Source organism: Parasteatoda tepidariorum, chromosome 4 (assembly GCF_043381705.1).
Source record: "Parasteatoda tepidariorum isolate YZ-2023 chromosome 4, CAS_Ptep_4.0, whole genome shotgun sequence".
In the NCBI taxonomy this organism is placed as follows: Eukaryota; Metazoa; Arthropoda; class Arachnida; order Araneae; family Theridiidae; genus Parasteatoda; species Parasteatoda tepidariorum.
The window spans coordinates 10,259,796-10,287,148 of record NC_092207.1 but is presented as its reverse complement, the minus strand read 5'-3'; the positions used below and the strand labels follow the sequence as shown (position 1 = coordinate 10,287,148).

At 28.8% G+C, this 27,353-nt stretch overlaps 1 protein-coding gene and 1 long non-coding RNA gene across 8 annotated transcripts in view; one reads left to right on the top strand and one right to left on the bottom strand.

Moving 5' to 3' along the window:
• LOC107442379 (polyunsaturated fatty acid lipoxygenase ALOX15B) overlaps window positions 1-26,523 on the bottom strand; it is a 51,406-nt gene extending 24,883 nt beyond the window's left edge. The window contains exons 1-3 of one of the 5 annotated variants that reach the window (XM_071179397.1): window positions 26,388-26,523; window positions 12,130-12,387; window positions 1,681-1,725 (exon numbers count right to left, since the gene is read on the bottom strand). In XM_071179397.1, coding sequence (XP_071035498.1) covers window positions 1,681-1,725; window positions 12,130-12,273 — 189 coding nt within the window. In that variant the 5' untranslated portion in view covers window positions 12,274-12,387; window positions 26,388-26,523. Of the gene's footprint in view, window positions 1-1,680; window positions 1,726-1,877; window positions 1,901-1,994; window positions 2,071-3,289; window positions 3,443-12,129; window positions 12,388-16,841; window positions 17,609-26,387 lie in introns of those variants that run through there. The other 4 variants (XM_043051416.2, XM_071179398.1, XM_043051419.2 and 1 more) reach the window with 4 other exon arrangements.
• LOC122271147 (uncharacterized) lies at window positions 2,395-26,897 on the top strand. Of its 3 annotated transcripts, none has more exons than XR_006226199.2 (4): window positions 2,395-2,702; window positions 23,964-24,155; window positions 26,007-26,156; window positions 26,736-26,897. It is a non-coding gene; the product is annotated as an uncharacterized lncRNA (long non-coding RNA). The 3 variants fall into 3 exon arrangements; XR_006226200.2 differs by lacking the exon at window positions 2,395-2,702 and adding an exon at window positions 2,976-3,203; XR_011636532.1 differs by lacking the exon at window positions 2,395-2,702 and adding an exon at window positions 6,405-6,712.
• The last annotated feature ends 456 nt before the right edge of the window (window positions 26,898-27,353 follow it).

The window sequence follows — 27,353 nt, the reverse complement described above, 5'->3', positions numbered from 1 at the left end:
GGATGACGGATCAAGTTTCCCGACGAGCGGAATTTATCGCCGATTGCAATTTCGACCATTTTTCAACTCAGACTAACTGATAGACGCAAAACTAAAAAGAAAAAAAAAATAATACACCAGAATAAAAAAGAACTTAGTTTTTGAAGTGAACTAAGCCGGAAAAACTAATTGTATTCTTGTCATGCTTGCAGCGAAAATCGCGTATTACATGTTCGAAAGTGAGACAGAAGAGAGGAAAATATTGGTAGTTCGTAATCTCTTTCTATTTGTTATTTTTCGGCAGGAGGATAAAATTCAGCTGTATTCTTCTTAATTTTCAGGAAACAGTCCTATATACGTGTAAAACTGTTAATAAATCTCGGTAGTCATGCTTTTATTATTTATTTATTATTTTTTTAATGGCAGAAACTGAACTTTTATTATTATATTATAACCGTCGTTGAACAGCCGACCTAATTTTTGGGTTTACGACTACTAATGTTCAACTCCGTAGCCTTGTTATTTTGAACCCAATCCAGAAGACAAGGAAACTCCTGGATCAATTATTGGGAGAAATTTGCCTACGAGGAGGCATTTTTGAGGGAACTAATCCGCATTTGAGTTATATGGAGAGGAAAACCACCCACGGTTAGCTCAACGGCAATGGGACTCTAACCCATGATCCGTCTACCACTGAGGATATTTCACGTCAGCACTGTGGTCTGTGCAAGCTGGATGTGGATTCGTATCTACCAGATATCGCTGGGATTCGAACTCGGTTCACTTCATTAGAAGGCGAACGCTCTGTAAGTTTTGTTCTTTATACCGGAAGTGTTGCTCATTTAGCGTTACCCAGTGGCCATCTCTAAACCAGACTCTCTGAGGCGAGCAGCAGCCCACGCCACACTGCCACAGATATTCGTTCAAAAATATATTCATACAAAAACAACACAGAGAGAAACATGCATGCCCTGGGCGGGATTCGAACCCTCAACCATTGGCTTCAGAGTCAGGCACGCTGGACACGCGGTCATGAATCTTCCCAAATAAATGTACTTAGTAGTTTTTTGGTGCTTTCTGTCTCGAAAAATATCAGTCGCGGAGCATAATTTTTAGAATAAACGATAGCACTCCTTTTCGTTACCGAAAATTTCCCCTTTCGAAATTTACGTTTTTGCGTGTAACATAAGACTAGGATTTACCAAATTTTTAAAAACACATAGTTTTTAAACTTTTTTCTATATCTTATTTTATTATAAATAATTAATTCTTCTTAAAAAAAAGCAACTGTAATTAAAGTAGGTAACAAATGTTAACGCAGATAATAATAAATATTTTTCGTAATTGAATAATTAATATAATCTCTTAAAATGTTTTCATTTTGAAATAAAAGTAATTAAGATTTATCTCAAAAGAATAACTGAGTATTTATTTGAAAATGAACTATCAAAAACCATAGAATTTGCAAGGATTTTAATTTTTTTTTCTTTTTTTTGTTCTTAGAACTAACCGTTCTATTATAATTAACTATAATTTTGCTACCAATTTAATTCTGTCTCAATTTGAATCTTTCTTATGAGACTCATGTCAAGGAGACTCATTTTAGATGATTTTACTAAGGCAAGACTATTTGATTTAGCACTACTTTTTGATTTAGCATTGAACTAATTTATCTGAAAAGATCTAAAAAAATATTCTTACCTTATATTCGCCGGTAAATTGTTCATCAGCAGGCATATCTTTAATCTAAAGAGAGAAACATTAATATCACAACTTAATAAAAGAATTGATTATTAAATATATGTTTATAACATCTCAAAACACTCTTTATATCCGAAGTATTAAAAACGATAAGTAGTTGAAAGTGGCTAAAATAACTGCTAAAACATTAAAATTACATTTTTTTGAGAATTGTTTTAGACAGAATTGAATGAGATAAAATTTAAATTGATAGAACAGATAGTTTTGAAGTTATGAAGGTTTTCTGCTTAATAAGTGCAATTCAAAAATAATACATTTTATAAAAACATTTTTGATTCCCATGCTTTATTGCTTTATTAAAATTACATGCATTTGCAGGCTTGTGTGCTCAAATTAGCCTTATAAACCTTTGTCAAGTAGAAGGACATTGTCAACAATTCAGAGAAAGACATCACAAAGAATACACCCAGGATTGCGGCGGGATTCGAACCCGCTACCTCCACGCTTTGCACAGAGTTTGGTTGGCGACACCGCTCGGCCAGGGAGGGTCTCTTGGTTCGCATTTTGTTTCATTTGATTAGATGCGACAAAATGCATAGGAAACAGTACGTCACTTTCCTGTATAGCAATGTAGGGTGTGAAAATAAGAGCAGGTACGAAATTGTACTTTTTGTACATAAAACACTTCTAAACTATTAATCAAATCATCTGGGTACTAATTTCATACAATTGCGTGCAAAATTGCATTCGAAAATGAAATGACATATTCAGATAGTTGCTGGATAGCAATATAAAGTGTATACATCAGTCCGTTTTAAAAGAAGCATTGTTTATACACAAAAATTCTTTCAACTTTCGAACTTATTGTTCTATTGGCTCGTGTATAGTACACGAATGCATCGGAAACGATGACTTATTGTTTCAGATAGCAATCAGATGAGTAAGTTGGATCAAGTACACATTTGTACTTTTTATACATCAGGGATGAGATTGGCCAAAAAGCAAAAAAGCTGAATTTCCACGTGAGTAAATTTTACGCGTGTGCAATCGTTTAATAATAAATTCCTGACAATTTAAGATAACAAACAACAAAAATTGCCATTTTAGTTTGAAAAAATTACATGATAATCAGCAACTATTTAGATAATTATTTTTCATATGATAAGAATTTCGCATTTTATATCATAAATAACAGCAGCATTATTTCTTAAATTTCGGTGCTGAAATTTACTTCCACGAAAACTTCCACGAAAAATTTAATAATTTTTTAAGTGATTGCTTTTGTTTGCTATATCTTTCTTTCTTTCTTTTTTTTGTTGCTTAATTTGCTTCAAACGCTTTATGTTTTACAAAACAAGCAAAAATCCTTTAACAAGGTCAAATTTCTCGTAATGCAGCTTGTGAATGAGGGGAAACAGATTGGTGATTAATTTAGTCGTTAGCCCATCTTCAAACATCTTTTCACAAATCCTATTTTCTCTTTCTTTACCTGCCTTTGTCATTCTTCTTTTCAAGCACAGAATGTAAGTTTTGAATATGCTTATATATACTAATAATTATTGATAGAAAAACAGTCACATTTATACTAACTAATTTTAAAAAAACCTACTTCTTACAAGAATCGCGATAATTGATTTTAAACCCGTGTGAATACGAATCGTTGCATAGGTTTTTAAAAAAGCGTAAATACAAATAGTGATATTGGATTTTTAAATCTCGTAAATAAGAATCATATTGCAGTATATTCAAATCGCGTGAATAAGAATCGAAATGTTAGCAAATTCCGGTCTTGAGACTTTTAAAAAGCTTGTTTGAGGAAGTGACGTTTGAATTACGAAAATATGAACTATCCGGCGGGCGGGTAAAAAAAGAGGAAAATCGTATCTTCTGTGCGTGAAAGCGGCGAAAATAGCTAAAATGTAAAAATGTGAAAGAATTGACAGATATGTACGTTGAATTCTCTGTTTATCTTTGAAAATCGAAAATAAATATAATTCTTTTATTTCAACGGCTAAATTTTTCGAAAAAGCAAGATATTAATTAATAAATATAATATTAATATAATAAATTTTAAAAAAAAAGTGAAAATTTTAGATAATCGGAGTTTTTGATAAAAAGGTTGATATTCGAGACACAAAAGTAAAAAAAGCGGAAATCCGCTAAAAAGCGGAAAAATCTCATTCCTGATACATAAAAACCTTATGTTTTTTAAACTATTAGACTAATCGTCTTAGGGCTCATTAAATTCAGCGGGTAAAATATACATCGAAAAATATGTCTCACGGAGTATATGCTCATTTCTTCCCCTAAAATCACCCCCATTTCCCTCAAAAAGGGGAAAAGTGTATAGAGAACAGAAGGATAGTTTTCAGGTATCATTCATAATAACATACCAAAGCTGTCTATGAAAAAAAATTTGGGTATTAATTTTTTCAACAGAGAGATATATAGATCTATATAGAGATTTGTTATAAGAAAATCGCATTTTTAGTTTCTTTCTCGAAATTTATTGTTTCTAATTCAGATTGAAAATAATATTTAGTTTTAATCACTCAGTTTTGAAAATGTAAACGTTACCGATTTCCATTTAAAAATGTATAAAGCATAAGTATCAGTCACCAATTTCAAATTTTTCCTGATTTCAATTTGACAATTTTGAATTTCGGAACACCCCTAAAGGGAAAGCTATATCTACGTGCTTAATGCTGCCAAAGTTTACTGCGAAATTTTGAGCGATAATAATTCAGCTGTCCAGATTAGCTCCCCGCTCCCCAAAAACACAGTACGAAATCTCATATCTGGAGGTCTGTTTCACATAAGTGTTTATTTCCTGTATTTCAACAACAACAACAACAATAAATTAAAAAAAAAAAGTTTTTTTTTTTAGCGGGGAGCAATGCGCACTGTTATAAGTTTAAAGTCGAATCAGGCAAATGTAAAAAAAATGCGAAGAGTTAAAAAAAAAAAAAAAAATTAGAGAGATATTATAACTATGAATTTTAACGAGAAGGAATATGAAATTACCCGTGAATAGGCTCTGTTTGAGATTTAATTGAAAAAGTTATAATCAATAACGATTCTCCTTGTTTATACTTTACTTATATTTAATCATTTCAGTTTTCTGAATAATTTAATCATTAATAAGGTTTTTCTGCTTCATCGTAAGTTTTAAATTGAATTAGGAAATTTAAGGAATAATTAAGAAATATATCTCTATTTTACTTTTTCAAAGGTGATTGGGGATAAGTAATCGCAATTAATTCAATTACATTCATCAATCAAAATAGATAAGTATATCTATTACTTTTCCTTGAGAAAAATTCTTTTTTGCCCCGTCTGGCCATTTAAGAAAAACTAAGTAATTGGAAGAATCCAATTACTTACTAAAATAACTGGAATAAGAATTGAATAAGGTACACTGTGAAAGAAAAATGGCTGACCCAGCATTTTTTGTTCGAAATGGAAGATAAAGGCCATTGTTCTTTATTTCCAAACGTTTCCGCACCAATGTACGATAATTTTAGTACTAAATATTGTAAAGACAGCCCAAAATTTGCACAATCCGGTCACACACAAAAAAAGGTTTTTTTTTTGTTGTTTTTTTTTTGTCCTCAACCCTTTACTTAGTGAGTAGCAAAGCGTTGCACGATCATACGCATCCGATTTTGGCAGGGCAGAGAAGATTCACAACAAACCTAACTTTTAGCATTGTTTATATAACGACGTTAAATGTTCCGCCATTACCGATGATAATTAGGATCTTATTAAAAGAAAAGTTTTTATCGTTAAGATTAATAGTAGTTGTAACCTGAAAATCGTTTGAATTTATACACAGAAAAAATTTCATAAGTTGGTGACAAAAAAAGAAACAGCTTGTCTCGTTTATTGCTATGCATTAGATCCGATATATTTATTATGACCTTTTTTGCATAATTCAGCTTCTTTATTTGCTCAATTCATATTTCCATTTTTTTAACCAACTAAGATACAGAGAAATAAATAATTATATATTTGAAAACTACGATACGTTTCATTATAGTTTGATGCCTCACTCTTAAATATTCGATAATTTTTTTTTTGAAATTTTAAATAGTAGATAAGTTCTGGGACATGGAGCTCTTAATTACAGTTCGCTCCTAATCTATTCAACATATCAGAAGTTTAACGGTTGTTAATCGAATTTTCACATGACGTCATTATTCTTTGTTTCATAATAAAAATTTTATCAATATTTTATACTAAATATTTTAACCAGAAAATTAAACTACATTAAATAGTTAAAATCTCAACCAATAATAAAATACAGTTCCTAATTTTAACAAATTTAGGGAACATTCTTGCTGAGTGTGCTTTATCGTTCTACTTTAAAATAGACCAATCAAATTCTAACTTTCTAAATGATTCTATACGAATTTTCATTTTGAGGAAAAAGTGACAAAAAATATGGTCGGTGCAGCGAAATGAAAAGTTTGTTTTCAAAACATTCGAATTCTACACTAAATTATGTTTTCAAAGCATTTGAATTCTACACAAAATCGATAACAAAAAGAAATAGAAGAAATATCTCCATTCTTTAAGACGTGAACCGCTAAAAGTTTTTAATCTATTTTCGAACGGTATCGTCAGAGCAGCTTGGAGCGAGTTGCGAAAGCTCCGTGTCTCAGAAGCACCCCATTTTAAACTTTTTTCACTGCCACAAATGTTAAGTAGCAAACGATAAAAGAAAAACGATTATGATTATTATTGTTTTATGCGATATGTTGGAGCGGTATTCCAGTGATAGAGAATATGTTCTTTGGGAAAAATTTTCTTTCTTGCAGTTTAAAATTTTATTACGAAATATTTATTCCTTTTCCAACTTTAGTACTTTTCGGAACTACTGAATCTTATTGCTATAGATTTATTCTTTTTATAATGGATAGTGATGATACGGGTAGTAATATTAGCTTATTAATTTAGCTACTTATAAATATACTTTTCATTTAACTGGAAAACCTATTAATAAGGCAGCCTCCAGTAAATCGGAATAAATGTAAGTATTGATTTATATTTGACATTTGTTTAGTAAAAGTGTTTTATTGTTATTCAACGTAAATTATGTTTCAATTCAAAACGTCGCCAAATTTAGCGACAAAAAGCGTTGTTTGGCACACTATTAGAAAATCATGTAAACAGGTTGTCTTAGCCTTGATAATGCTTTCAGGCTAGCTTTGCCACGACTATAGAAAAAAATATGTAACATGAAAAAAAACTTAAAAATTATTTTAACGTTAATTACTACTCAAACTGAACAGAAAAATCGATTGAAAAATATTTTTTTTCTAGCTTTCATTTAAAAAAAAAGAAGAAGAAAATAATGCAGAGGATATAAAAATTTTACCAGTTAAATAAACATGAAGAAGAAGAAAAAAATATTTCCGAAACTGTAATCGCAGATTAAAACGAAAGCAGTGAAAACCTGACAGCCTCACAGGTGAGAATTTGCAAGGTCAATTCTTTCTTTGAAAGAGAGAGAGATAAAATGGATAAGTCATTTTTCATCTCTACCTTAGAGATATCACTTCATGCTAAGATAGTTTTATCAACGACTCGTGTTACGAAAATTTAAGACGAAAAAGAAACCGGTTTTATAACAATTAGTATGCAGTGCATACTTTGTGATGGCCTCTGTTGATGTTTTTTTTTAAGTAATTTATATAGAAAAAAATGTAAATGTCGCACTTATAACTTAATGAAAAGCAGTGTTCAATTTTTTTAATAAAATAAAATAAAATAAAATAAATAAATGAACCAGTTTATTTATTTTAAATCTGAATTTTTAAAAAATCTTTTTTAAGATACTTCACGTATTTTTACATACATTTAATTTTGTAATCAGTTAAAATTCATAAATATAATTAAAATATTATATTTATTAACACTATATTTATTAACATTATAATTGAAAACAATTGAAATATTATTAAGAAAAATCATAATACATTTCTAACTCTGTTACGGCATTCAAAAGTGTGTTGATTCAATACTTGCAAGTGTATCATTTAAATTTACGAAAATTAAATAGAAATGCATAAATATTAAAGACTGAAAAACCGTTTAAAAAATGGAAAATTAATTAATTATTTTTCTTTCTTTCTGTCAAATTAAAAAAAAAGCTATTTTCCGTGATTGGTTTAAATTTTCCTTTTATTCTTAGTTTGCATTCTAAAAAAATCCGTTAGAAAAAAAAAAGTAAAATTAAAAAGTCATTTCATAAAGTGCTGTAATTTATTTCACCATAAGTACTTGTGCAATTTCGCTAATTGAAACTAACGCAACAATATATTTAATTACTATAAATTTTAAATCTGCGTTAAACAATAAAAAATTTAAACGATCTCATATTAAAATGATGTTTTAAACTAAGATATTGTTACAAAATAATTTGTTTCATACAATAAAAATCTGTATGTTTTGACTCATTATTAAATCATTATTTAACGAACCCTACAGCAAAGTACTAATTGATACTCATATAAATCGAAATAAAACTCTTACTATAATAAGGACACTTTTTACAAAATTATTTCTTATTATTTTATTACTAGTAATGGTACAATATTTTAAGTAAATAAAAATATCTTAAAACATTTTAACAATTAATAACACATATCATGTTCGCTTTTTTAATTATCTTTACATAATATTATAATTTTTTTCTAAATAATAAAAGCAATTAAATTTTATTTTAAATAGATAATTTGTTTTGCCATTGACGACTAGGGGCTTAAATTAAGTTTTTAGTTTATTAAACTGTTTTCCATATTTTCTAAAGGTATGAGAAGCTCATTTTTTGAACTAATGTTTAGAAATAAGTTTAAATATTTGCGTTTATTAAAAAAAAATATAAATGTTTCATGTTTGATGTAACGGAAAATATTATGCTTTAGATTGAACAATTCAATTTTTAAATTATTTCGTATTAAAAAATCCATATTTTAATTTGTATTTAGCTCTAGTAGTTATAAAGATTTTTAAAAAAAAACTTTTAAAAATTTAAATTGCAATTATTAATATATTTTAATTTTATTGTTTTTTAAAACAAAAATACTTATTAAAATCTAAAATATATTGTTCTATTTACTGAAACCAAATTTAAGATGTACTTAAACTTTGTAAAATTTCTATTTGGAAGATGCCTGAATTAAGTTTTATTGTATTTTCTAAGAAATAGCCAAACAAATATTCGAATTTGTAAAATATCTACTTGGAAGGAATCATAAATAAATTCAGATTTATTTTATTTTCTAAAAATTATCAAACAAATTTTTAAATTTCTAAAATATTTACATGGAATGGACCATAGATAAGTTTTTTTATATAATTTCTAAAGTTAATCAAACAAAATTCCCGAATTCGTAGAATCTCTATTTGAAAGTGACCATAAATAAATTTAAATTTATTTTTTGAAATTAAAATAAATTTAAATTTATTTTAGTTTCTAAAAATATCAAGCAATATATTAAATTTTTTAAAATGTTTACATGGAATGGACCATAGATAACTTTTAATTTAAATATTATTCGAGCATTTCTAATATTAATCGAACAAATTCCCAAATTTGTAAAATCGCTATTTGGAAGTTGCCATACATAAATTTAAATTTATTTTATTTCCTAAAAATTACCGAACAAATCTTTAAATTTATAAAATATTTGCATGGAATGGACCATAGATAAGTTAGTATTTAATTTCTAAAATCAATCGAACAAATTCCCAAATTTCATAAATAATAATCTACTTCAGAGAGATGAGAAAATTTTGTTTTTGGTGAAATTTCCTTTTGAGATTGATATCCGGGTAGTAAGTTTTATCTCATTTATTTCACATTTCCTGCCAAATAATCATTTTAAGAGGAACAAAATGTAGCCTTTTTACAATATTTTTAATAAAGCAGTAATTAATAAAAGGCTTTATAAATTAAAGTATTTCGAAAACAATTTTTTAAAAGAGACAACAAATTATTGTTCGGAATTAGTTTAAATCTTACAATGAGAGTCCGATAGTTAGCAAATGTCTATTTCCTCCAATTTTCGTTTTGAGAAATTTACGAAATTCGGCCATTATTACTATTTGGCTCCTACGCCGTAAAATGTCGACATTCACTGTGGGAGAGTTCTGAATGTCAACATCTTCTGACATAAGTAAGAAAAAATTAAATTTAACTAAACAATTTTATTCAACATTCATCATCGGTGCATGCTGAAAGTTGATAAGTTCTGGTGAAAATAAAAAAAGTTATGTTTAGCAAACCAATTTTATTCAGCATTTACTATAGGTGCATGCTGAATGTCGATGTTTGCTGGCGTTAAAGAGAACTAATGAATTCAATAAATATTTTCGTGCTTTCACCAACGCAACCATATGAATGTACATATCAACATTCATCGTAGGATGTTGACATTCACACACTCGGGCCTTTCACAATTACCACAAAGTCTACATTGCACCTGCAAATTCTATGATACCCAAAACTGCTAAAATACCTGGGGCTCTTACAAAAACGATTGGCACTCTTATTTTATGCTATTTAAGTGGGTTTTAGTAGTCAATTTTAGGCGGTAAATTCAGTATTCGAAGGGCACATTTGATCGTAGGTTCTACACTTAAGAGCTTACAATATTGCTTTTATAAATCTAATTGAAACTAATAGAAGTAGATGTGAATATGAAGAGCATTGAAATTCTAATTCATTTGCCGTAGTGATTATTGGAATTTGACGAGTGATAACGAACAAGGGGGCGATGACCCATAGTGAGGTAACAATTGGACTCTAGTAACAATTTTACCCTGGCCCCAGTTGGGCTCACAATTGGCTCAATATGGGTTCTATATGAACATACCGAGGAACCAATATTAGGATGTTTATATTTTGTAATATTGGTCTTATATAGGGGGAATATCAACCTTTAATTCAGGACTTATATTGGCTGGTCAATGAATATAAAATATCAGGTGAATCTGATAATTCTATATAGAGCCGATATTGGTTGTAAAGTGGCTGCAAAATATCGAGTAAATTGGACAATTCTATTTAGGGCTAATATTGGGGGAAATAATGGCTCTTTGAACCCCTATTGAGTTGACATTCATGAATATTGCTCCAATGAGGGCCCAAGTTATTTTGCTGCTAGGGGAGTTGAATGCAGCTGTAATAGCTTACTTAATACACTTTTAAAATATTGTTTTTGTTTGCATCAGTAAACGGTTGGAGTTAACTCACCTTTTTGATTTAAAAACTTATGCGTGGTGTTACAAAATTAGTGTTCAAAACTGTTAGAGGAGGTAGCGCACTTCATAAAGATTGAGTATTACACAGCAACGTATGGCAGGAAATGAGAGCGCACACAGCTAGGAGAGCCTCCCGAATGACAGTTGACTGTTCGTGCCAATTAGAGCCAATACTTTAAAGTAAATTGCCTGAATTTCATTTAATTTAATATTTTCAATGATTATTATCGAAAATCATACTCAATTGCCCGTTGTTTGCAATGTAATTGGCATCGTAACTTGGCAAATCATTAGAATAAGTTAGGGGGGAGCCTCCCGAATACTGATCGACTGCTCGTGCTCATTAGAGCCAATACTTTTAAGTAAATTACCTGAATTTCGTTTTATTTGATTTTTTTCAATGATTACTATCGAAAATCGTACTCAATTGCCCATAGGTTGCAATCTAATTGGCAATTCAGTTGCCAAATGCTTAGAATGAAGAGTCTATTTCTGGAACTAAAATAGTGTAATTATCATCAATAATCGTTAGAGAACATAAAATTAAGATGAATAAAAACACCAGTTCAAATGTTCAGGAATGGCCACTCCATCAGTGGAGAGACGAAGTCAGATTCGTCTGATAGCTTTGCTATTCTCAATCCTTATAATGTGCCCAGTTTTGACCACTCATTTTGTAACACTCTGTATAGTGCAACCAACCGGTTGAAGACCAAAATACGGTACTAGCCCAATCGTTAAAATAGTTGCCTTTAAGGTAGGCAGGTACTTTATTTACGCCGCACTAGAGCAGCACAATGGGCTATTTGCGACGGTCTGGGAAACGTCCCTGAGGATGATCCGAAGGCATACCATGGCAATTTTGATCCCCTACAGAGGGGATGGCTCCCCTGCTTTGGTAGCCCAACGACCTGAACGCGAAGTCGAGCACTTTACTGTAGAGCAGTTTAACGAAGACCAATACCACACACCATCGTTCCCTACGCAGGCTGATCAAAGAGGTTACCCACCCGCTTACTGACAGCAGCCAGTTCTGCTTGACTTCGGTTCGGTGTCTTTACGATCAGCCCACTGCGGGACTTGTCGTTAAGGAGGTGCGCAGTTTGACGAAATGATATCAACGCCTCAAATTAAATCCTCCAAAATTCTCGTTGGTTTCAGAATAAAAGGCAGACTTACTTGAACTGGACCATCTTGAATGCGTTGCTCGTACTGATACATCTTTTTGTAGAGTTTTAGTTCTGTCCTTCTCTGTTCCTGGTGCTCATCGTGTTGCGGTAAACAGCAATCATATTCCCGAATCATATAATGTCTTTCAGGCATTATCCAACGATGGACAGGGAACACGTGGTGGCCACCATGCACTTTGTCTTCCACTTCGATTTTCTCTAAGAACCAACTGTGGCCGAGGCCGAAGGAATCACGCCATAATTCGATCTACAACGAAACATTGATTTTGAATTTAAAATAATTTCGAAATAATCCACAACAGCAGAAAAATTCGACTCAATGCGCACACTCGACGGAAAAAAAGATCTCATTTAAGGGGGTCTACAAAAATCTTCTTTCTTACAAAATCTTACAAAATCTTTGCGAGTTTCTGTTTTATTATTGTAAAGAGGCGTTGTTAATTTTTCTTCCAAAGGGAAAATCTCACTAAGAAAGCAAGATAATTTTTAATTTCGTTTTTTTAATACTAATCTCAGTTTTTATTGTCCAGCTTATTGAACTACAATGCCGAAATGTTGAAGGTTGTATAATATATTTTGAGGTTCATAAATCTTTATATTCTCGTGAAATCAAGAAAGGGGAGGAAAATAATTTAATAGAAGCTTTAGAAAAAGTTGAAACGAAGGAAATAACAATTAGAGAAGTATGTAAAAGAGCTGATTTTTTTCTTCTTCAGGTTTTCTTAGTTATACAGATTTAATTAACAGGGATCTGTCGAGACATTTTGTGAAAGGTCCGGTTTTCGTGAAATTGTGAAAAAATTGCTTACATTCTTTCAACCAGGGTCCGCTTTTATGAATTTGTGCAAATAGGGTCCGGTTATTGCAAAAAACTTTTTCAAGGAGTTCTTAAATTGTAAATAGATACAAGATTATGCTCGGCACTGCAAAATTATAATAAAAAAATATTAATGCAATAATGAAGATAAACAAATTTGTGAAGGGTCGGATAAAAAGAAAATTCGTGAAGGGTCCGTTTTTATGAAAAGATATTTTGTGAAGGGACCCAAATTTCTTCTAAACAGACCCCTGATTAATGTTTATTTTTCAAAGAAAGACAGAACAATTATTATTGTAAAAAAATAATGAAAAGCTGCAAAATTTATCAATTAAAAAAAAAAAAAAAATCTAATTTTTTCGAATTTTTTTTTAGAGAAAGGTTGAATAATTTTGCTATTGTAAAGCATTTACAAAAAGTTTTAGAGTCCTATTCAAATTTGCTAATGCTTATTTTGTTTAGATGAAAGTAAAATAATTACCATTAAAAAAATAGAGAAGTTATACGATTCATAATTAAAACAATTAAAATAAGCCATGTTTATTTTGTTACTTATGGAAAGCTACAAAATTCACAATTAAAACGATTTAAATTTCTTCTTGTTTATTTTTTTTCAGACAAAGGTAGAATAACAAAGAATTGTAAAAACTGTAAGTGAAGTTTCAATGGGCACGTACATTATATTGAATTTTTTTAAAATATTTCTTTTAAAAATTCTTTACATTTTGCAAAAAAAAGTTTCATTTTAGTTTTATAATTAATCATATTCGAATTCTATCATCTTAATGAAAGAAAATAACATTCTATCGATTAATTAAGCACCGTGTAGCAAACAATCCACCTTTTACTGTCTAGTTTAAATAAATATGCGTCTTTTAAATAAATAAAAAAAAAGGTTTCTAGAATATAATTTTTAAATCTTTTTTTTTCAATTGTTTTTCATTACTTAATGTTATAAACTAAATATTGTTGAAAACAAAAATCAACTTGAACAGAATTTGAACAATATAATAACCATAATTAACATGAATTATATTTGTAAACAATTAAGTATGTGTTAATAGCACCCAATGGTGTTTTTTTAAAAATATTTGTTATTCAAATTTCGTTTTAAAAAATTTAAAAGGAAGCCCTTTAAGTCGATTCCTTTCTTCTACTCAATGAAATTCATTTAAAATTGTCAAGGTTGTTAATTGTCTGGAGGGCAAAGATAGATCAAGATTAAGATAAATAAAAGGAGAGAAATTCTTGTCATTTATGTTTTGCATGTTTTTTTTCTCGCAATTTCAGTATAGTGCCTCTTCAAAACACGATTCGTTCCAATAGAATAGTTTGTAAAGCGGAGGTTTTGCAATAATTTAAGCAAATACCGTAAAATATTTGATCTTCGTTCAAAAACATTTAACCACTTGAGACCTAATATATTGGGCAATATTTGATACAATTACTTTTAAGGAATAATATTTCACGTTATTTTTTTTCTGTTTCTATACTTTGCCGAGCGACTGTTTACTTAAAATATAATTGGATTTACCCTCGTTAGTCGAAATTTTTAATTACAACGATGAATTATAAGAAAGGTAAGAAATTCGATTCCAGTCAACATTCGAACAGTTTTATGGCAAATTCAATAGTTTGAGTCTTGTAGATTTTACTGCAATATATAAATCATAAAAATATCCTATTACGTGTAAAAAGCCAACAAATTACAATGTATCCCTTATCAATTAAATAAATGAAAAATAATTTAACACAATGGATTGAAATAAATTTTTAAATAAACACCTTTATCTTTTTTTAAAAGTTTTTATCTTCATAAAGGACAAAAATCGAAAAAACCCGGCTTTCGCACAATGCTCCCGAATTACCCAATCATTTTCCTAAACAGACATCTGAAAAACATTCATATTAAATGTATATAATATCAGAGATAATAATGAATAATGCTGCCAAAGTATGGTATGATCTCTTAACGATTGTAACTATTAAAGTGTCCGGGCTATATTTTTGATACTTCTAAAAAATTACAAACGAAATTTTGATTAATTATTTATTTGTTTTATCAGTTATTTTATTTATTAATTTTTCGCTGGTGGGCCATTTTAGAGAAATAAAAATTTTCATAAATTTTCTAAAATAATTTTGTGTTTATTTTTAATAAAATTCAAAATACGTAGTTAGCTTCAATATTGCTATTTTTATTAGCTTTTTATTTCTTTTAAAAACAAATTCCCTACTATACTTTGTCAACAGTTTTTGCTATTAACGAAAGCTAAATTTTTAGAATTGTTGATTTTTATTTATTTATTTAATTTAATGCACTACAATAGAATTGTTTTTCTTCTATTTATCAAAAACAAATAAAAATAAAATATTTGAAAAACTTCATTTTAAGCTTCAAACAGTCATCATTATTAGTTTCTGAGATACATTGCTTTCGCTGATAGCAACTGATTGTCTAGCTGTCTGATTGATAGCTGATTGTCTAGCCTCTCTCCATGTTGAAAAAACGTGGGAAAAAGTTAAAAATTAAACGGGAAAAAACGAAACCGAAATCTGATCCTTCTCTGTAAAGTTAATTAGATCTCTAAAGGATAGAATTTTTTTGAAATAATATCTATTAAAATAACAATAAAAAGTAATAAAAATCTATCACGTGTGGTTGTATTCCAAACTCTTTCAAAAAATCTGTTGATTTTCGAAATAGGCTTCATGCATTCAAAAATAATGTAAAAAACATAACAACTTTACAGAGAGAGTTTTTTTTAACAAAAAAGGTTGTATAGATTTAAAAGAAAATACGCAAATATGAGAATCAATAAAAAAAAGCATAAGTAAAGGAATTTAAAGAAAATTATGGGAAAGTTGATATTAAATAAAGTTTTCATATATAACTAAAACTAAAAAAAAAAACAGATTGCATTGGAAAATGACAAAAAAAGAAGAAGATAAAAAGACTTAATTGAAGATATATAGATAAATCAAAATTTTTTGCAAACGGTAAAGGAAAAGGTATTGGGTCTTATGATAGATTGTTTAAGAAAGAATCTTTTAAATGCAAAATACTATTAACGAAGTTTTCCAATTTTTTTCAATATCTCGTTAAATAATTTCGAATTTGTTTTTTGTACACTTGCTAAATGATACAATTAATTATTAGCGTAAAAAATATACAGTATGAGTGCGGTATTAAAAAAAATGACTTAAAAGTGACCCACTTTAAAAAAGATGCAAGTATAGAATATTAAAATATAATATTTTTTGTTACATCAAAAATCAGTACTATCATTTCCTGAAATACAATGAAGAATATTTTCAAACGTTATACTATTTAACAGATACAAGAGAGTAAAAAACTCAACGTAACTTAAATGTTTTAAACAATTGTTAAAAAATTTTGAGTACTTACCTAAAATATTCAATATAATAAGTATTGAATATTTAATTAAAAAAATGAATTAATATTTCAAAATAATATTTCGATCAAAGAGTAACATAACCAATTAGAATATTATTCATTTTTTAAAGCACACTATTGCATCAAATATTCGTAAAATTAATGTATAAAATTTCTCATTGAATATTATTAATTTTTTAAAGCACACTATTACATCAAAAATTCGTAACAGTAATTTATAAAATTACTCATTGAATATTTTCGAAAACTTTTTGATTTATAATTGAAGACTACCATAAAGTAAAAAAAAATCAACATAGCAAATGTTATTTTTAAAAGCTTCAAAAATGATTAACCCCTTTACTAGAAATATTGAAGGTAGTATAAATAAGAAGGTAGTATAGATGAAGTAACAAAAATGACTTAATCTTTTACAAGAAACGTGAAAATATTAAATAAAAAGAAAAAAAAAATGATCTTAACTTACTTTTAGTGGAAGGCCAAAACCATTTCCAGAACTAGCAAAAAAGGTGCATTTTTGCCCCCTTTCGTGGTCATTTTTTAAAGTTCTGTTTAATTTAATGATATCAGTGGACTGTCCGTTTTCGTCATGAAGGATTATCCAAATGTTAGCATCTGTGCCCGCTTTTTTACGGTCACCCGTTGTAACGTGAATAGTTAATTCGCGATTAGTTTCATCCCGATGGAAATGGGACAAAATACGACCCACAACGGAACTTATATATTTCCACAATGACATCCTTCACTTCAAAATAAATTTTTTTTTAAAAATGTATAATAATTCCACTTTATGCTTCAGAATTTTTTTAAAAACGCAAATTCAAAAGTTCTTGTAAAACAACGAAGAAACTGGATGAACATTTTTCAGATTAGAAACCGTAAAATCTTAGAAAGAAAACACAGAACCTCCGAATCTAAAAATGAGCGCTAAACGAACGGAATAATGTGACATTGTCTGTTCTGTTGATCGCACGAGTGTAAAAAAGTTAACTAGATAGATAAACGCCGGAACTTGTTTTCTAGAAATGACATTGCAACTGCAGACTACGAAACGGAACTTCAGTTCCGTTTTCGTGAAACTGGGGTTAACCGTACATTGCATCTTCACTATTTCACACTATTATTCGAAATAATTTAGTTTCATTTCGAGCAGAATACACCAGACGTCATTTTTCTAACCCAGGGAAACACCATGTTATTCCCGTAAGGAGAACTTCAGGTGGCTGGACAAGGTCATCAGACCAGTTTTTCGCCAATAGCTCGCCAAGGAACAATTTCTCTAAACCGTTAATTTATAGAAGAAATATGATGGAGATGAAACGAGCAGGGGTTCACCTACTGAGAGACGAGTTTCACGATTAGAGATGAGTCGGGCTCATTAGTTGGAAATGTCTTCGAACTTGGGCTCACTCTAAAGTTTTCTTATACTTTCTAATTACATTCAAAAGTATAAAAATCTGTTTGGCTCCTTGCTTAGTTACGAAGTGTTAATATATATATATATATATATATATATATATTCCCCTATAACATTCAGTTTCAACATTTCATCTTAGTTTACCAAAAAAAAAACGAAANTATATATATATGTATATATATATATGGGGCATTCCATGCAAAATTTACACCCATGATACAAAAATGATATGATTTATTTTTTTTACTGTTCTTTATTGAAAATAAATCGACACGTATTTTTGCGTTTTTGTTTAAATTGCATATTTTTGACTGTACGAATTTTTGAAAATTTCGCTTATTTGCTCTCATGACTTTGCAATTATTTTTTTAACGTATTGCCACCCAACGACAAAAATATTTAAATACACTTTCTTGAAGTGATTTTTCTCCAATTTTAAGAAAATCATCATTAAAATATAAAATTTTTTGTTTTTAACATTAAAAAATTCATTTTTTTGAAAACAACAACAACTTTTTTTTTGCAATTTGGACTGTTTTGATTTTTTTTAATATTTCGACAGTGTGAAGTATAATCAATAATGATATTAATTCCAAAACTTTGGAATGGTAAGGCACTTTGTTCAAAAGATATAAACAAAACAGTGTCGGCGTGCACGCCGCGTTCTAGTTTAGTATGTAGCGGATAAGTTCGAGAACAGTCGAGCCATATTCTACATAAATAATCACAATATATTTTATAATTATATAAATATATAAACAATTAATAAATATTTTTAGTTAATAATAATTATTATTTTATTGCTTATTATAAATAAAAATTTAGATATTTTACATGATATTAACGCATAACAAAAATTAAGACATAAAATAATAATGAAGTGTGATATGCATACTTTTATTAATTTCAAGCTAATCTCTTCTTTTTTCGAGATAGTCTCTTCCTTTTTCCCTTCAATATAGATACTCGTTCAGAAGTTTCAGAAGACGAGTATTGTTTATTATAAAAATTGTTGTCTTTGTCGGGTATAATGCTTGCGGGTATAAAGTCGGGTCTTAATATAAAAGGAACACTTTTATATTAAGAATAATGTTGTGATCTGCTGTTGCAAAACGTCAGGCTACATACAAACTTGTAACGAGTGACGAGCGGCGTTGCGTACGGCGCGTGCGCCGTCATTGTTTTGTTTATGTCTTCTGAACAAAGTGTCTTACCATTCCAAAAATTTGGAATTAATATCATTATTAATTATACTACCCACTGTCAAAAAATCAAAAAAATCAAAAAAGTCCAAATTGCAAAAAAAAAATAAATTGTTTATATCTTTTATTTTGTTTATTTTGTTTATTTTGTTTATATCTTTTGAACAAAGTGTCTTACCATTCCAAAAATTTGGAATTATTATCATTATTAATTACACTACACACTGTCTAAATATAAAAAAAATCAAAAAAGTCCAAATTGCAAAAAAAAAAAGAAAAAAAAAATGTTTTTTTTTTCTTTTTTTTCTTCAAAAAATGAATTTTTTAATGTTAAAAACAAAAAAATTTATATTTTAATGTTGATTTTCTTAAAATTTGAGAGAAATCACTTCAAGAAAGTGTATTTAAATATTTTTGCTGCTGGATGGCAATACGTTAAAAAATTACTTGCAAAGTAGTACGTGCAAAATTTTCTATGATTCATATAGTCAACAATATGCAATTTAAGCAAAAACGAAAAACTACATGTCGATTTACTTTCAATAAAAAACAATAAAAAAAATAAATATATCATTTTTGCATCATGGGTGTAAATCTTGTATGGATTGCCCCATATATATATATAAAAAATATCGAAAAAAAATTATAAGTATTAATTAAAAGAGAAGAAGAAAAATTATTAAAATAAAATATTTTTAAAAAATGGGATAGGTGAACCACAGGTGGCCATAGTTAAGCTTTGATAATTTTACATAATTTTTTGGTTAGGTATATGAGGCTGAATTTTTTTATTTTCGTAAATTCTTACGACNTTTTGGGTTTGTAACTTCCATTGTTTAATCCCGTAGCCTTGTAATTATGATCCCAATGCAGAAGACAAGGGAACTCCTGGATCAAGTATCGGGAGAAATTTTTCTTCGTGGAGGACTTTTTGACGGAACTAACCAGCATTTGCGTTACACGGAAAGGAAAACTAAGAAAGCCACCCACGAATATCCTAACGGTAAGGGAACTCTAACGCATGATCCGTCTACCACTGTGGATATTTGACGCCAGGACTGTTGTCGATGTAAGCCGAATACGGAATCCGCATCGCCAGCCATCGCTGGGATTCGTAAAATGCCATCGAAAAATGACTTTTTTAAATTTTTATTCAGTTATTCCCCATTGAAGTATAAAGTAGCAGTATTGAACGAACTTTTAAACTACTCTTTAACTGTTTAGATCATAAAAAAGAAGTGTACTTTCATTAGGATACTGAGTAATAATAATTAAGATCTGCGCAGAATTTATTGGTGATCATTAAAATATAATAAATTAAAATGTGGGAAATGTATGTGGGAAATGAAAAGGGAAATGTATAGGAATAATTGAAATTAAGAGTTTACTGGATATGAAAGCGAAAAAAAAAGTTATTTAAGTGGTACTAAAAGTGGTAATATGGATTGGTCAGTATATTATATAAATATAAAATTCCAACAATGTCAAACGGCGGTTAACATATAATTTAAATATAAGTTTTGCAATAATAAAAAAAATCTTGAATGATTGTTCAAGACTATTGTTTAAAACGTATGCAATGAGAGTTTCAATAATGTCTGTATTAAAAAGTATTCTTAGAAGGAAATATAATTGTCAACAATACTCTAAAAGAAGTACAAAGAAATTCTTAAAACACTCATTCTTATCTTTGAATAAGCATTGAAAGGTGAAGCTTTGAAAATGAATCGCCTTATGAATGCAATTTGCATATCAGGATGGTTTTCGTTTTTTCTCAGAAAGAAAAAAACTGTGCCTGAGCTGCTTTCTGCGGCGAGTATGATTGAAGAGACCCACGGGTCTCAATTACCCTATCTTGGCATAACATCTGGCCATGGTGACCAAAGGTCATTGTGTGATTTGGTTGTAAAAGACCCTCCGCGTATAGTCTCCACATTTGTAGAGTCTCAAGAACCGGAGTGGTACAGGAATGATTGGGAAGAATCAGGAATCAGAAAGTTTTACAGTGGTGATGCTAGTTTGATTCATCCACCAGAAATATCTGGTTGCACTAATGCACCACTGAAAGCTGAAATCAAACTGATCAGTGAGTAGTCATTATTTTTTTTAATAAATATTTTCATAACAAACGTGGATTTAGAAATGACTTCCACTCGCCGTAACGTGCAGCGTAGAAGAAGAAAATCGGAGCACCTAGAATATGTTTTAATCAAATGATTTCCAAGTTCTAGAACTCAATCTTAATGGTTAACGGCGGTAATCTAAAATATTCTAATTAATAAGTGCAAACGGTATTTCTAGTTACGAAATTCAACACCAATCTTTTCTCTCTCTCAATAAACATACCTTTTGTTTGATGGTTTCATATACATGACACTGTAAATAAAGTGTGTAGTTGCAATTTGGAAAACAGGGTCCCAATAGTTTGGTCAGGAGAGTTTGGACTTCTTAATTTTACTATTTGAGTAATTCACCGTGTCTCAAGAACTTCTTAAGCAAGTCAAAAAAGTTTTGTAAACAATCATAAACTTAGTTATTTTAATTTAAATATAAGTTTTTCAATAATAAGTTACATAAAAGTTATCAAACTAATCGTATTTTTGTTTATCTAAACATAATTCTATGCAAAAAATAACTATTAATAGCATTTTATTACTTTTACGATGTAACTTAATAATGTAACTTTAAGTGGCAAAATACAAAATGTGAATGAAATTGGTCACATAAAGTTCTTAAGGATTTAAAACTTTAAAAATACGGCCTTTCTAAATTTTAACAAATCAAAAACTATTCGACTGAACGGGGAAAAAACTTTATGTTTAGACCTTCAACCTTTCTATTCCTTTTCATTTTTTTCTCCTTTTGCTCCTTCTATAAAGCTTTATAAATTTTCTATATCTTACAATTCAAATTTTGTGACCTTAATACGGGTACATCGCTATCTTATGAACTGCTGGTAACAACATAATGGTGGAAAGATAAAACAACAGATAATTAATTTGAAAATGGCGGCAGGTATGGTATTGAAGTACTAATTGGTGAGAGCGTGTCGGAACCAATGTCTAGAAACTTAAAATAATATTTATTTGTTATGATTGAAAGTTTCATTGGAAAAAACGAAAAAGGAAATAAAGTGATCAAAGTGGTACTAAAGTTTTCGATATTATCGCCTTCGTCTGAAGTACTACTGGTAACGACCTAATAGGGAGAAGATAACAGAACTGGTACTAAATTCAAAATTGGCGACATGTATAGTTTTGAAGAAATTGGTGAAAGCGTGTGGAACTAAAGATTTTGGTTATATCTTCTTCTTATGAACTGATAAATTTTTTATATCTCACACTTCAAATTTTTCGACCAATAATAAATACAATTAAAAAATATAATAAAAAACTGCCAAACGAGCTCATTAAATGTTGCTTCTGAAACTTAAGCAGCAGAGCACATAACTCTTTTATATCAGATTACTATTACTGTGATACACATGAAACTCAAATTATTTTTTCAGTTGATCAACTCTGAAAATAAGTAGCCAAATTTACCGATCCTCTTTACATTTTCAATCATTTAGTTCTTCGAAGCATGTTGTTTTCCAAATTATTACACCCATAATTTATGACTAATATTTAATTTTAAACTAAACATAAGAATAAGATAAAAAATAATTTTTTGAGTATCATTTAACTTTTGTTTAAAACGTAATACAGTCCAATGAATCTGATACTTGGTGATAAAATGTAATTTATTAGTAGAGCCCGGATTTTGATGACATAAAAAATCTCAACTAATGCCCTTAAAAAGTGTAAAAAATGCCCTTAAAAAAGGCAAAAAATGCACTTAAAAATCCAAAAATTGCGCAAAAAATGCCTTAAATGAAGTAAAAATANCCAAATTATTACACCAATAATTTATGACTAATATTTAATTTTAAACTAAACATAAGAATAAGATAAAAAATTTTTTTTGAGTATCATTTAACTTTTGTTTAAAACGTAATACAATGAATGTGATACTTGGTGATAAAATGTAACTTATTAGTTTACTATTATACACAAATTAACAACTGAAATAAATGAAAGCTTTCTTTTCCATAAAGAGTTTTCGAATTGAGATATTTTAAAATTTAGAGAAAAAAAAATAAAAAAATGTATTTTTTAAAATGTGTATGTTTCAAAATTCCACGCAATTAATTACATCATTCTGAGGTGAAAGTTGCACCCAAAAACGTGAAGAGTAGCAATAAAACTACTTAGTTATTACAGGGTGAGTTAAGTTGTTTTAATTTTAAAGTGTTTTAAATTCACTTTAATTTCAAGAATTGGGTTGGACAGTTTTAAATACATTACTTTTAAATATCAAATGTGCTTTCGCAGATGGGAAAGAGTAAAAATACTTTGTTTCCCTAATCTTTCCTTACCGGTTGCGACAGCCCTGTTATATTTATTTATCTCTGAAAACTTATTAGGACAAAATGTATTAGACAAAATGCATTCAAGTCGAATTGTTCACTTTATATCTTTTTGTTTCAGTGAAATAAAACGTTCTACTTGGACAGGTTTGAACAACAAAATACAAGTTTTTTTTAAACGTTAAATGAAAAAAAACGTTTTACAAGATTTTTTAGGAATTAATGCGATAAAAAAGAGAGATAAATCTCGTTACTTATCCTTTAAAAAAGTATCTTAAGCTATAAAATGTAATTAAAATATTTACACGATAAATGTTTTTAACAGAAAAAAAATTATGTTATTCCAATAATAACATTAAGAGATCCAACGTTTATTTCACCCATATTCTGGTTTGAAATAAATCCAATCCGTTCAGATTTGTTGCAATGCAACAAAACTTAGTCTTCTTATTTCATTCATTTTGTATTGCGCTTCAAAACTGGAAGCATTATTCGTAGACACCCCGTGTTAAAAATAATGGCATTTAAATACTGTATTTAGTATTTTGGCTCTTTTTCCAGACGTGATTCCTGGTTCAAGTGTGAAACTCTACCGAAAAGGAAAGAGAGTGAAAAAGTTTGAAATTGCTGTCTCAAATGATACTGTCACCATCATATTTAAAAAACATAAACTGAGTGACAGTGGAATATACTATCTTGCTTTGTGCCACAACAACAACGAGGACAGCGTGTTATTGAATTTGTCTTTCCATAGTGAGTTTTGGATTTTAAATTTTCTTAAACTAAAATTTCATTCGATTGTTATTAATACTACATGACTTATTTCGTAGTTTAATGTTTCACACATTGAATTTTATTTTCACGACTAATTACTATAAAAACAATAGTGGTCTTGTACTTAAGTTTTAATCTAGTTTAAGTTAAAACAAAACTATAATAATATATTTTATTAATTCTGAAATATTTTTACTACTTTTTTATTTACTTGCTTTCATAACCGTGGCGATAGAATCCACCACTTCCCGATTAGCTAGAGCACTCTACTTCCTATAGGAGAAGTATAATAACGCAATTGAGAATCGTTTTCAGATCACTACAAATTAAATGTATCGTCATATTATTTGCAAAAGAAATATTTTTGCAATTCACATTTCCGAATTTTTTCGCATAGCTAAAGCAATAAAATTTGAGATGCAGCTATGTGCTGGAAGACAATTTAAATTGCAATCGTTTTCTTTCTTCTCTTTTTTTAACCGCCATCAAAATTTATCACAATATTATGTTCAATCAAGAATCCAACTGTTTTCTATGAACTAGAACACCCTAATTTGTATTGAAGCTCTGTACTGGGGGACAATACAAATTACAATTATTTCTTGACCGCTACAAGTAAAGTTTATCGAGGTATTATGTACCTTCAATTAAAATTCTGATCATCTGTCGAATATTAAGAGTACAAAAATGTCAATTGTAACTCTGCACCTTATAACAATACAAGTTATCTGATGATATCAAATAAATTTCAAGTTAGCATATTAAGTTAGCTAAATGATTTCTAGGCAAGTTAGCTTAATGATATAATTTATATTTCTTTTATCACCAATCGAAATTTACCAGCTAAAAAACCCAAAATTAAAAATAAAATAATAAAAACAAATTAAATTTCGATAAAATGCTCTTCTTTTATCGATTTTGGTAGCACTAAAAATTGAAAAACGTAGTATATCACCATCTTAATAAATATATCTCCACAATAAATTCCCCTCACGTATTTCAAAAGTGATGTACTTTATGTTTTTCGTTGTCAGTGTGATTAAAAAAAATCATTTTAGTCTTTTCATTTCCCTTGAAAAACGTAGTTTTAAAATTTTCCCTTTATTTATTCTTTATTAGGTAAATAAAAATTTACTTTGCATTCAAAGTACGTTAAAAGCGATCAACCAGAACTAGTTAACCTGACGATTTTGAACACATATCATTAGCATAATTTGTATCGTAAAAAGGGAGAGCATCTTAGAAAAATATGCATAGTTTGATTTGTTTGTAGTACAATATCAAATTACATTGATTACACGCAACAAAAAAGTTGCGCAATACCATTTTTCTTAAAGTAATGAATTGTAATTTCGAAATTGTGATTGAAAAAGTATTTATCAGCTTTTACTTCACACAAACCTTCCTACTAAGTTTTTAGTGATAAAAAGAACTTTGATTTTAAAATACAAATTTAAATTCACTCGATTTCGATTAGAATAAATCTCTCATTAATGCGTTTATGCTTTACGCATATTTGGTAGAGATTACGATGTGAGTTTCGGAGTTTATTTACTTTATAGCATGAAAGACATTTTTTGTGCTGATTAAACATTACTAAGCATTGCATATTGTATCGTACCTAAAATAATACCCTGAAAAAGTTTTATTAAAAAAACAAAGAATAATTTTTTGCTTAAATCCTTAAAAACATTTAATTAACACTGAATAACACTTATTTTCGTATATACTGTTACTATTCAGTTGATTTTTATTTATACGATTGAAATAATAACCAAGATGACTCGCTCGAAATACCCTTGACCTTCTTTTGTTTTTCTTTTTTCTTAGGAATGATAAAAGAGAAGATCGATTTCTACTCTCATTTGCCAAAACCGAAAGGGGAAAAATATTGGAACTTCTTCGAGGAAAAAGGCAAATTTTACGGATATCAAAAAAGATTCAACCTTTAGGTTGCAAATGAGGAAATGCCAAAAATAGGTAAACTTGAAATATGTTTAAGTTTACGTTAATGTTAATAGTTTTATGTTAAGTTATTTAATGATTAGAATACAAGTTTAATCAGTCTTATTTTAATTTTTGCAATAAAATAGATAATTCTTTTTTTTATCTTCCTTTGTAACAGCAGATACGCAGATCTTCCTTTGTAACAGCAGATCAGCTTTGCAACAGCAGATTACGAGCAAAAGAAAACTATAATTAAAACCTTACCTAAGAAACTTAATTCAACAATGAAACAGAATGGAAATTATATTTAACTTCTAACGGCAAACTTCCAAATCAAATAAACTTTTTCTAACAGCAATCTATGTCGATAGTGCTGATGAGCCATTAAAAGGCTTTAAAAGTTCGATCCCATAATGCATTGGGGTTGAGAATTGATGGAGTTTTGAACAGATAAAAACGTTTTTAACCATTATTCGCATTTTTTTTTTACTTTTTACAAAGCGTATAATAGAATATACAGACTAGAAAAAAGTGTAGTTAATTATTGTTGTAAATTATTTAAGTTACTCTGTAATAATAAAAATTTATAATTAACTCTTTATTTTTTTACAGTTTAAGAAGGCATGCAGTCTAAGAAGATGCTTGTATTTATGTTGATGACTTATATTCTTATTTATTCTTATTTATTCTTTTATATTCTTATTTATTCTTATATATTCTAAGTTGCACTGTGCGCCCAAAATTTTTTGTACATAATAAAACCCTTTCGGCCAATTGATTTTGTTTTTCTTAGAAGTTGGTGTGATTTTTGCTTTTACAACTTTTTTAGTGGTTTATCAATAAAAGTAATTCATATTTCTTCCTCAAACAGGGTTCATACGTACCTGGCAATAACTAAAAAGTGGCAGTAATATTAACATTATTTTTTTTCATTATTACGTTTGTATATTGTATAAAGAATATTTTATTTTCTCTAAGCAAATATATACAAATCCGAGGAATCTGCAATTTTGATTCGATAGTTAAAGCTAATATTAAGGAATTTTCAGCTTCTTCATAACAAAATTGATACCAGATATTATTTTTTCCCAGTTGAGTACGAGCCCTGTCAAATAGTATAACTTCTATAAATCTAAAACAGATGGAAATGAAATTTTAGCTTAAAATATAATTGTAGTTTCATATTAATTTTCATAACTCAGTAACTATGTTTGTAATCCTAAGAATATA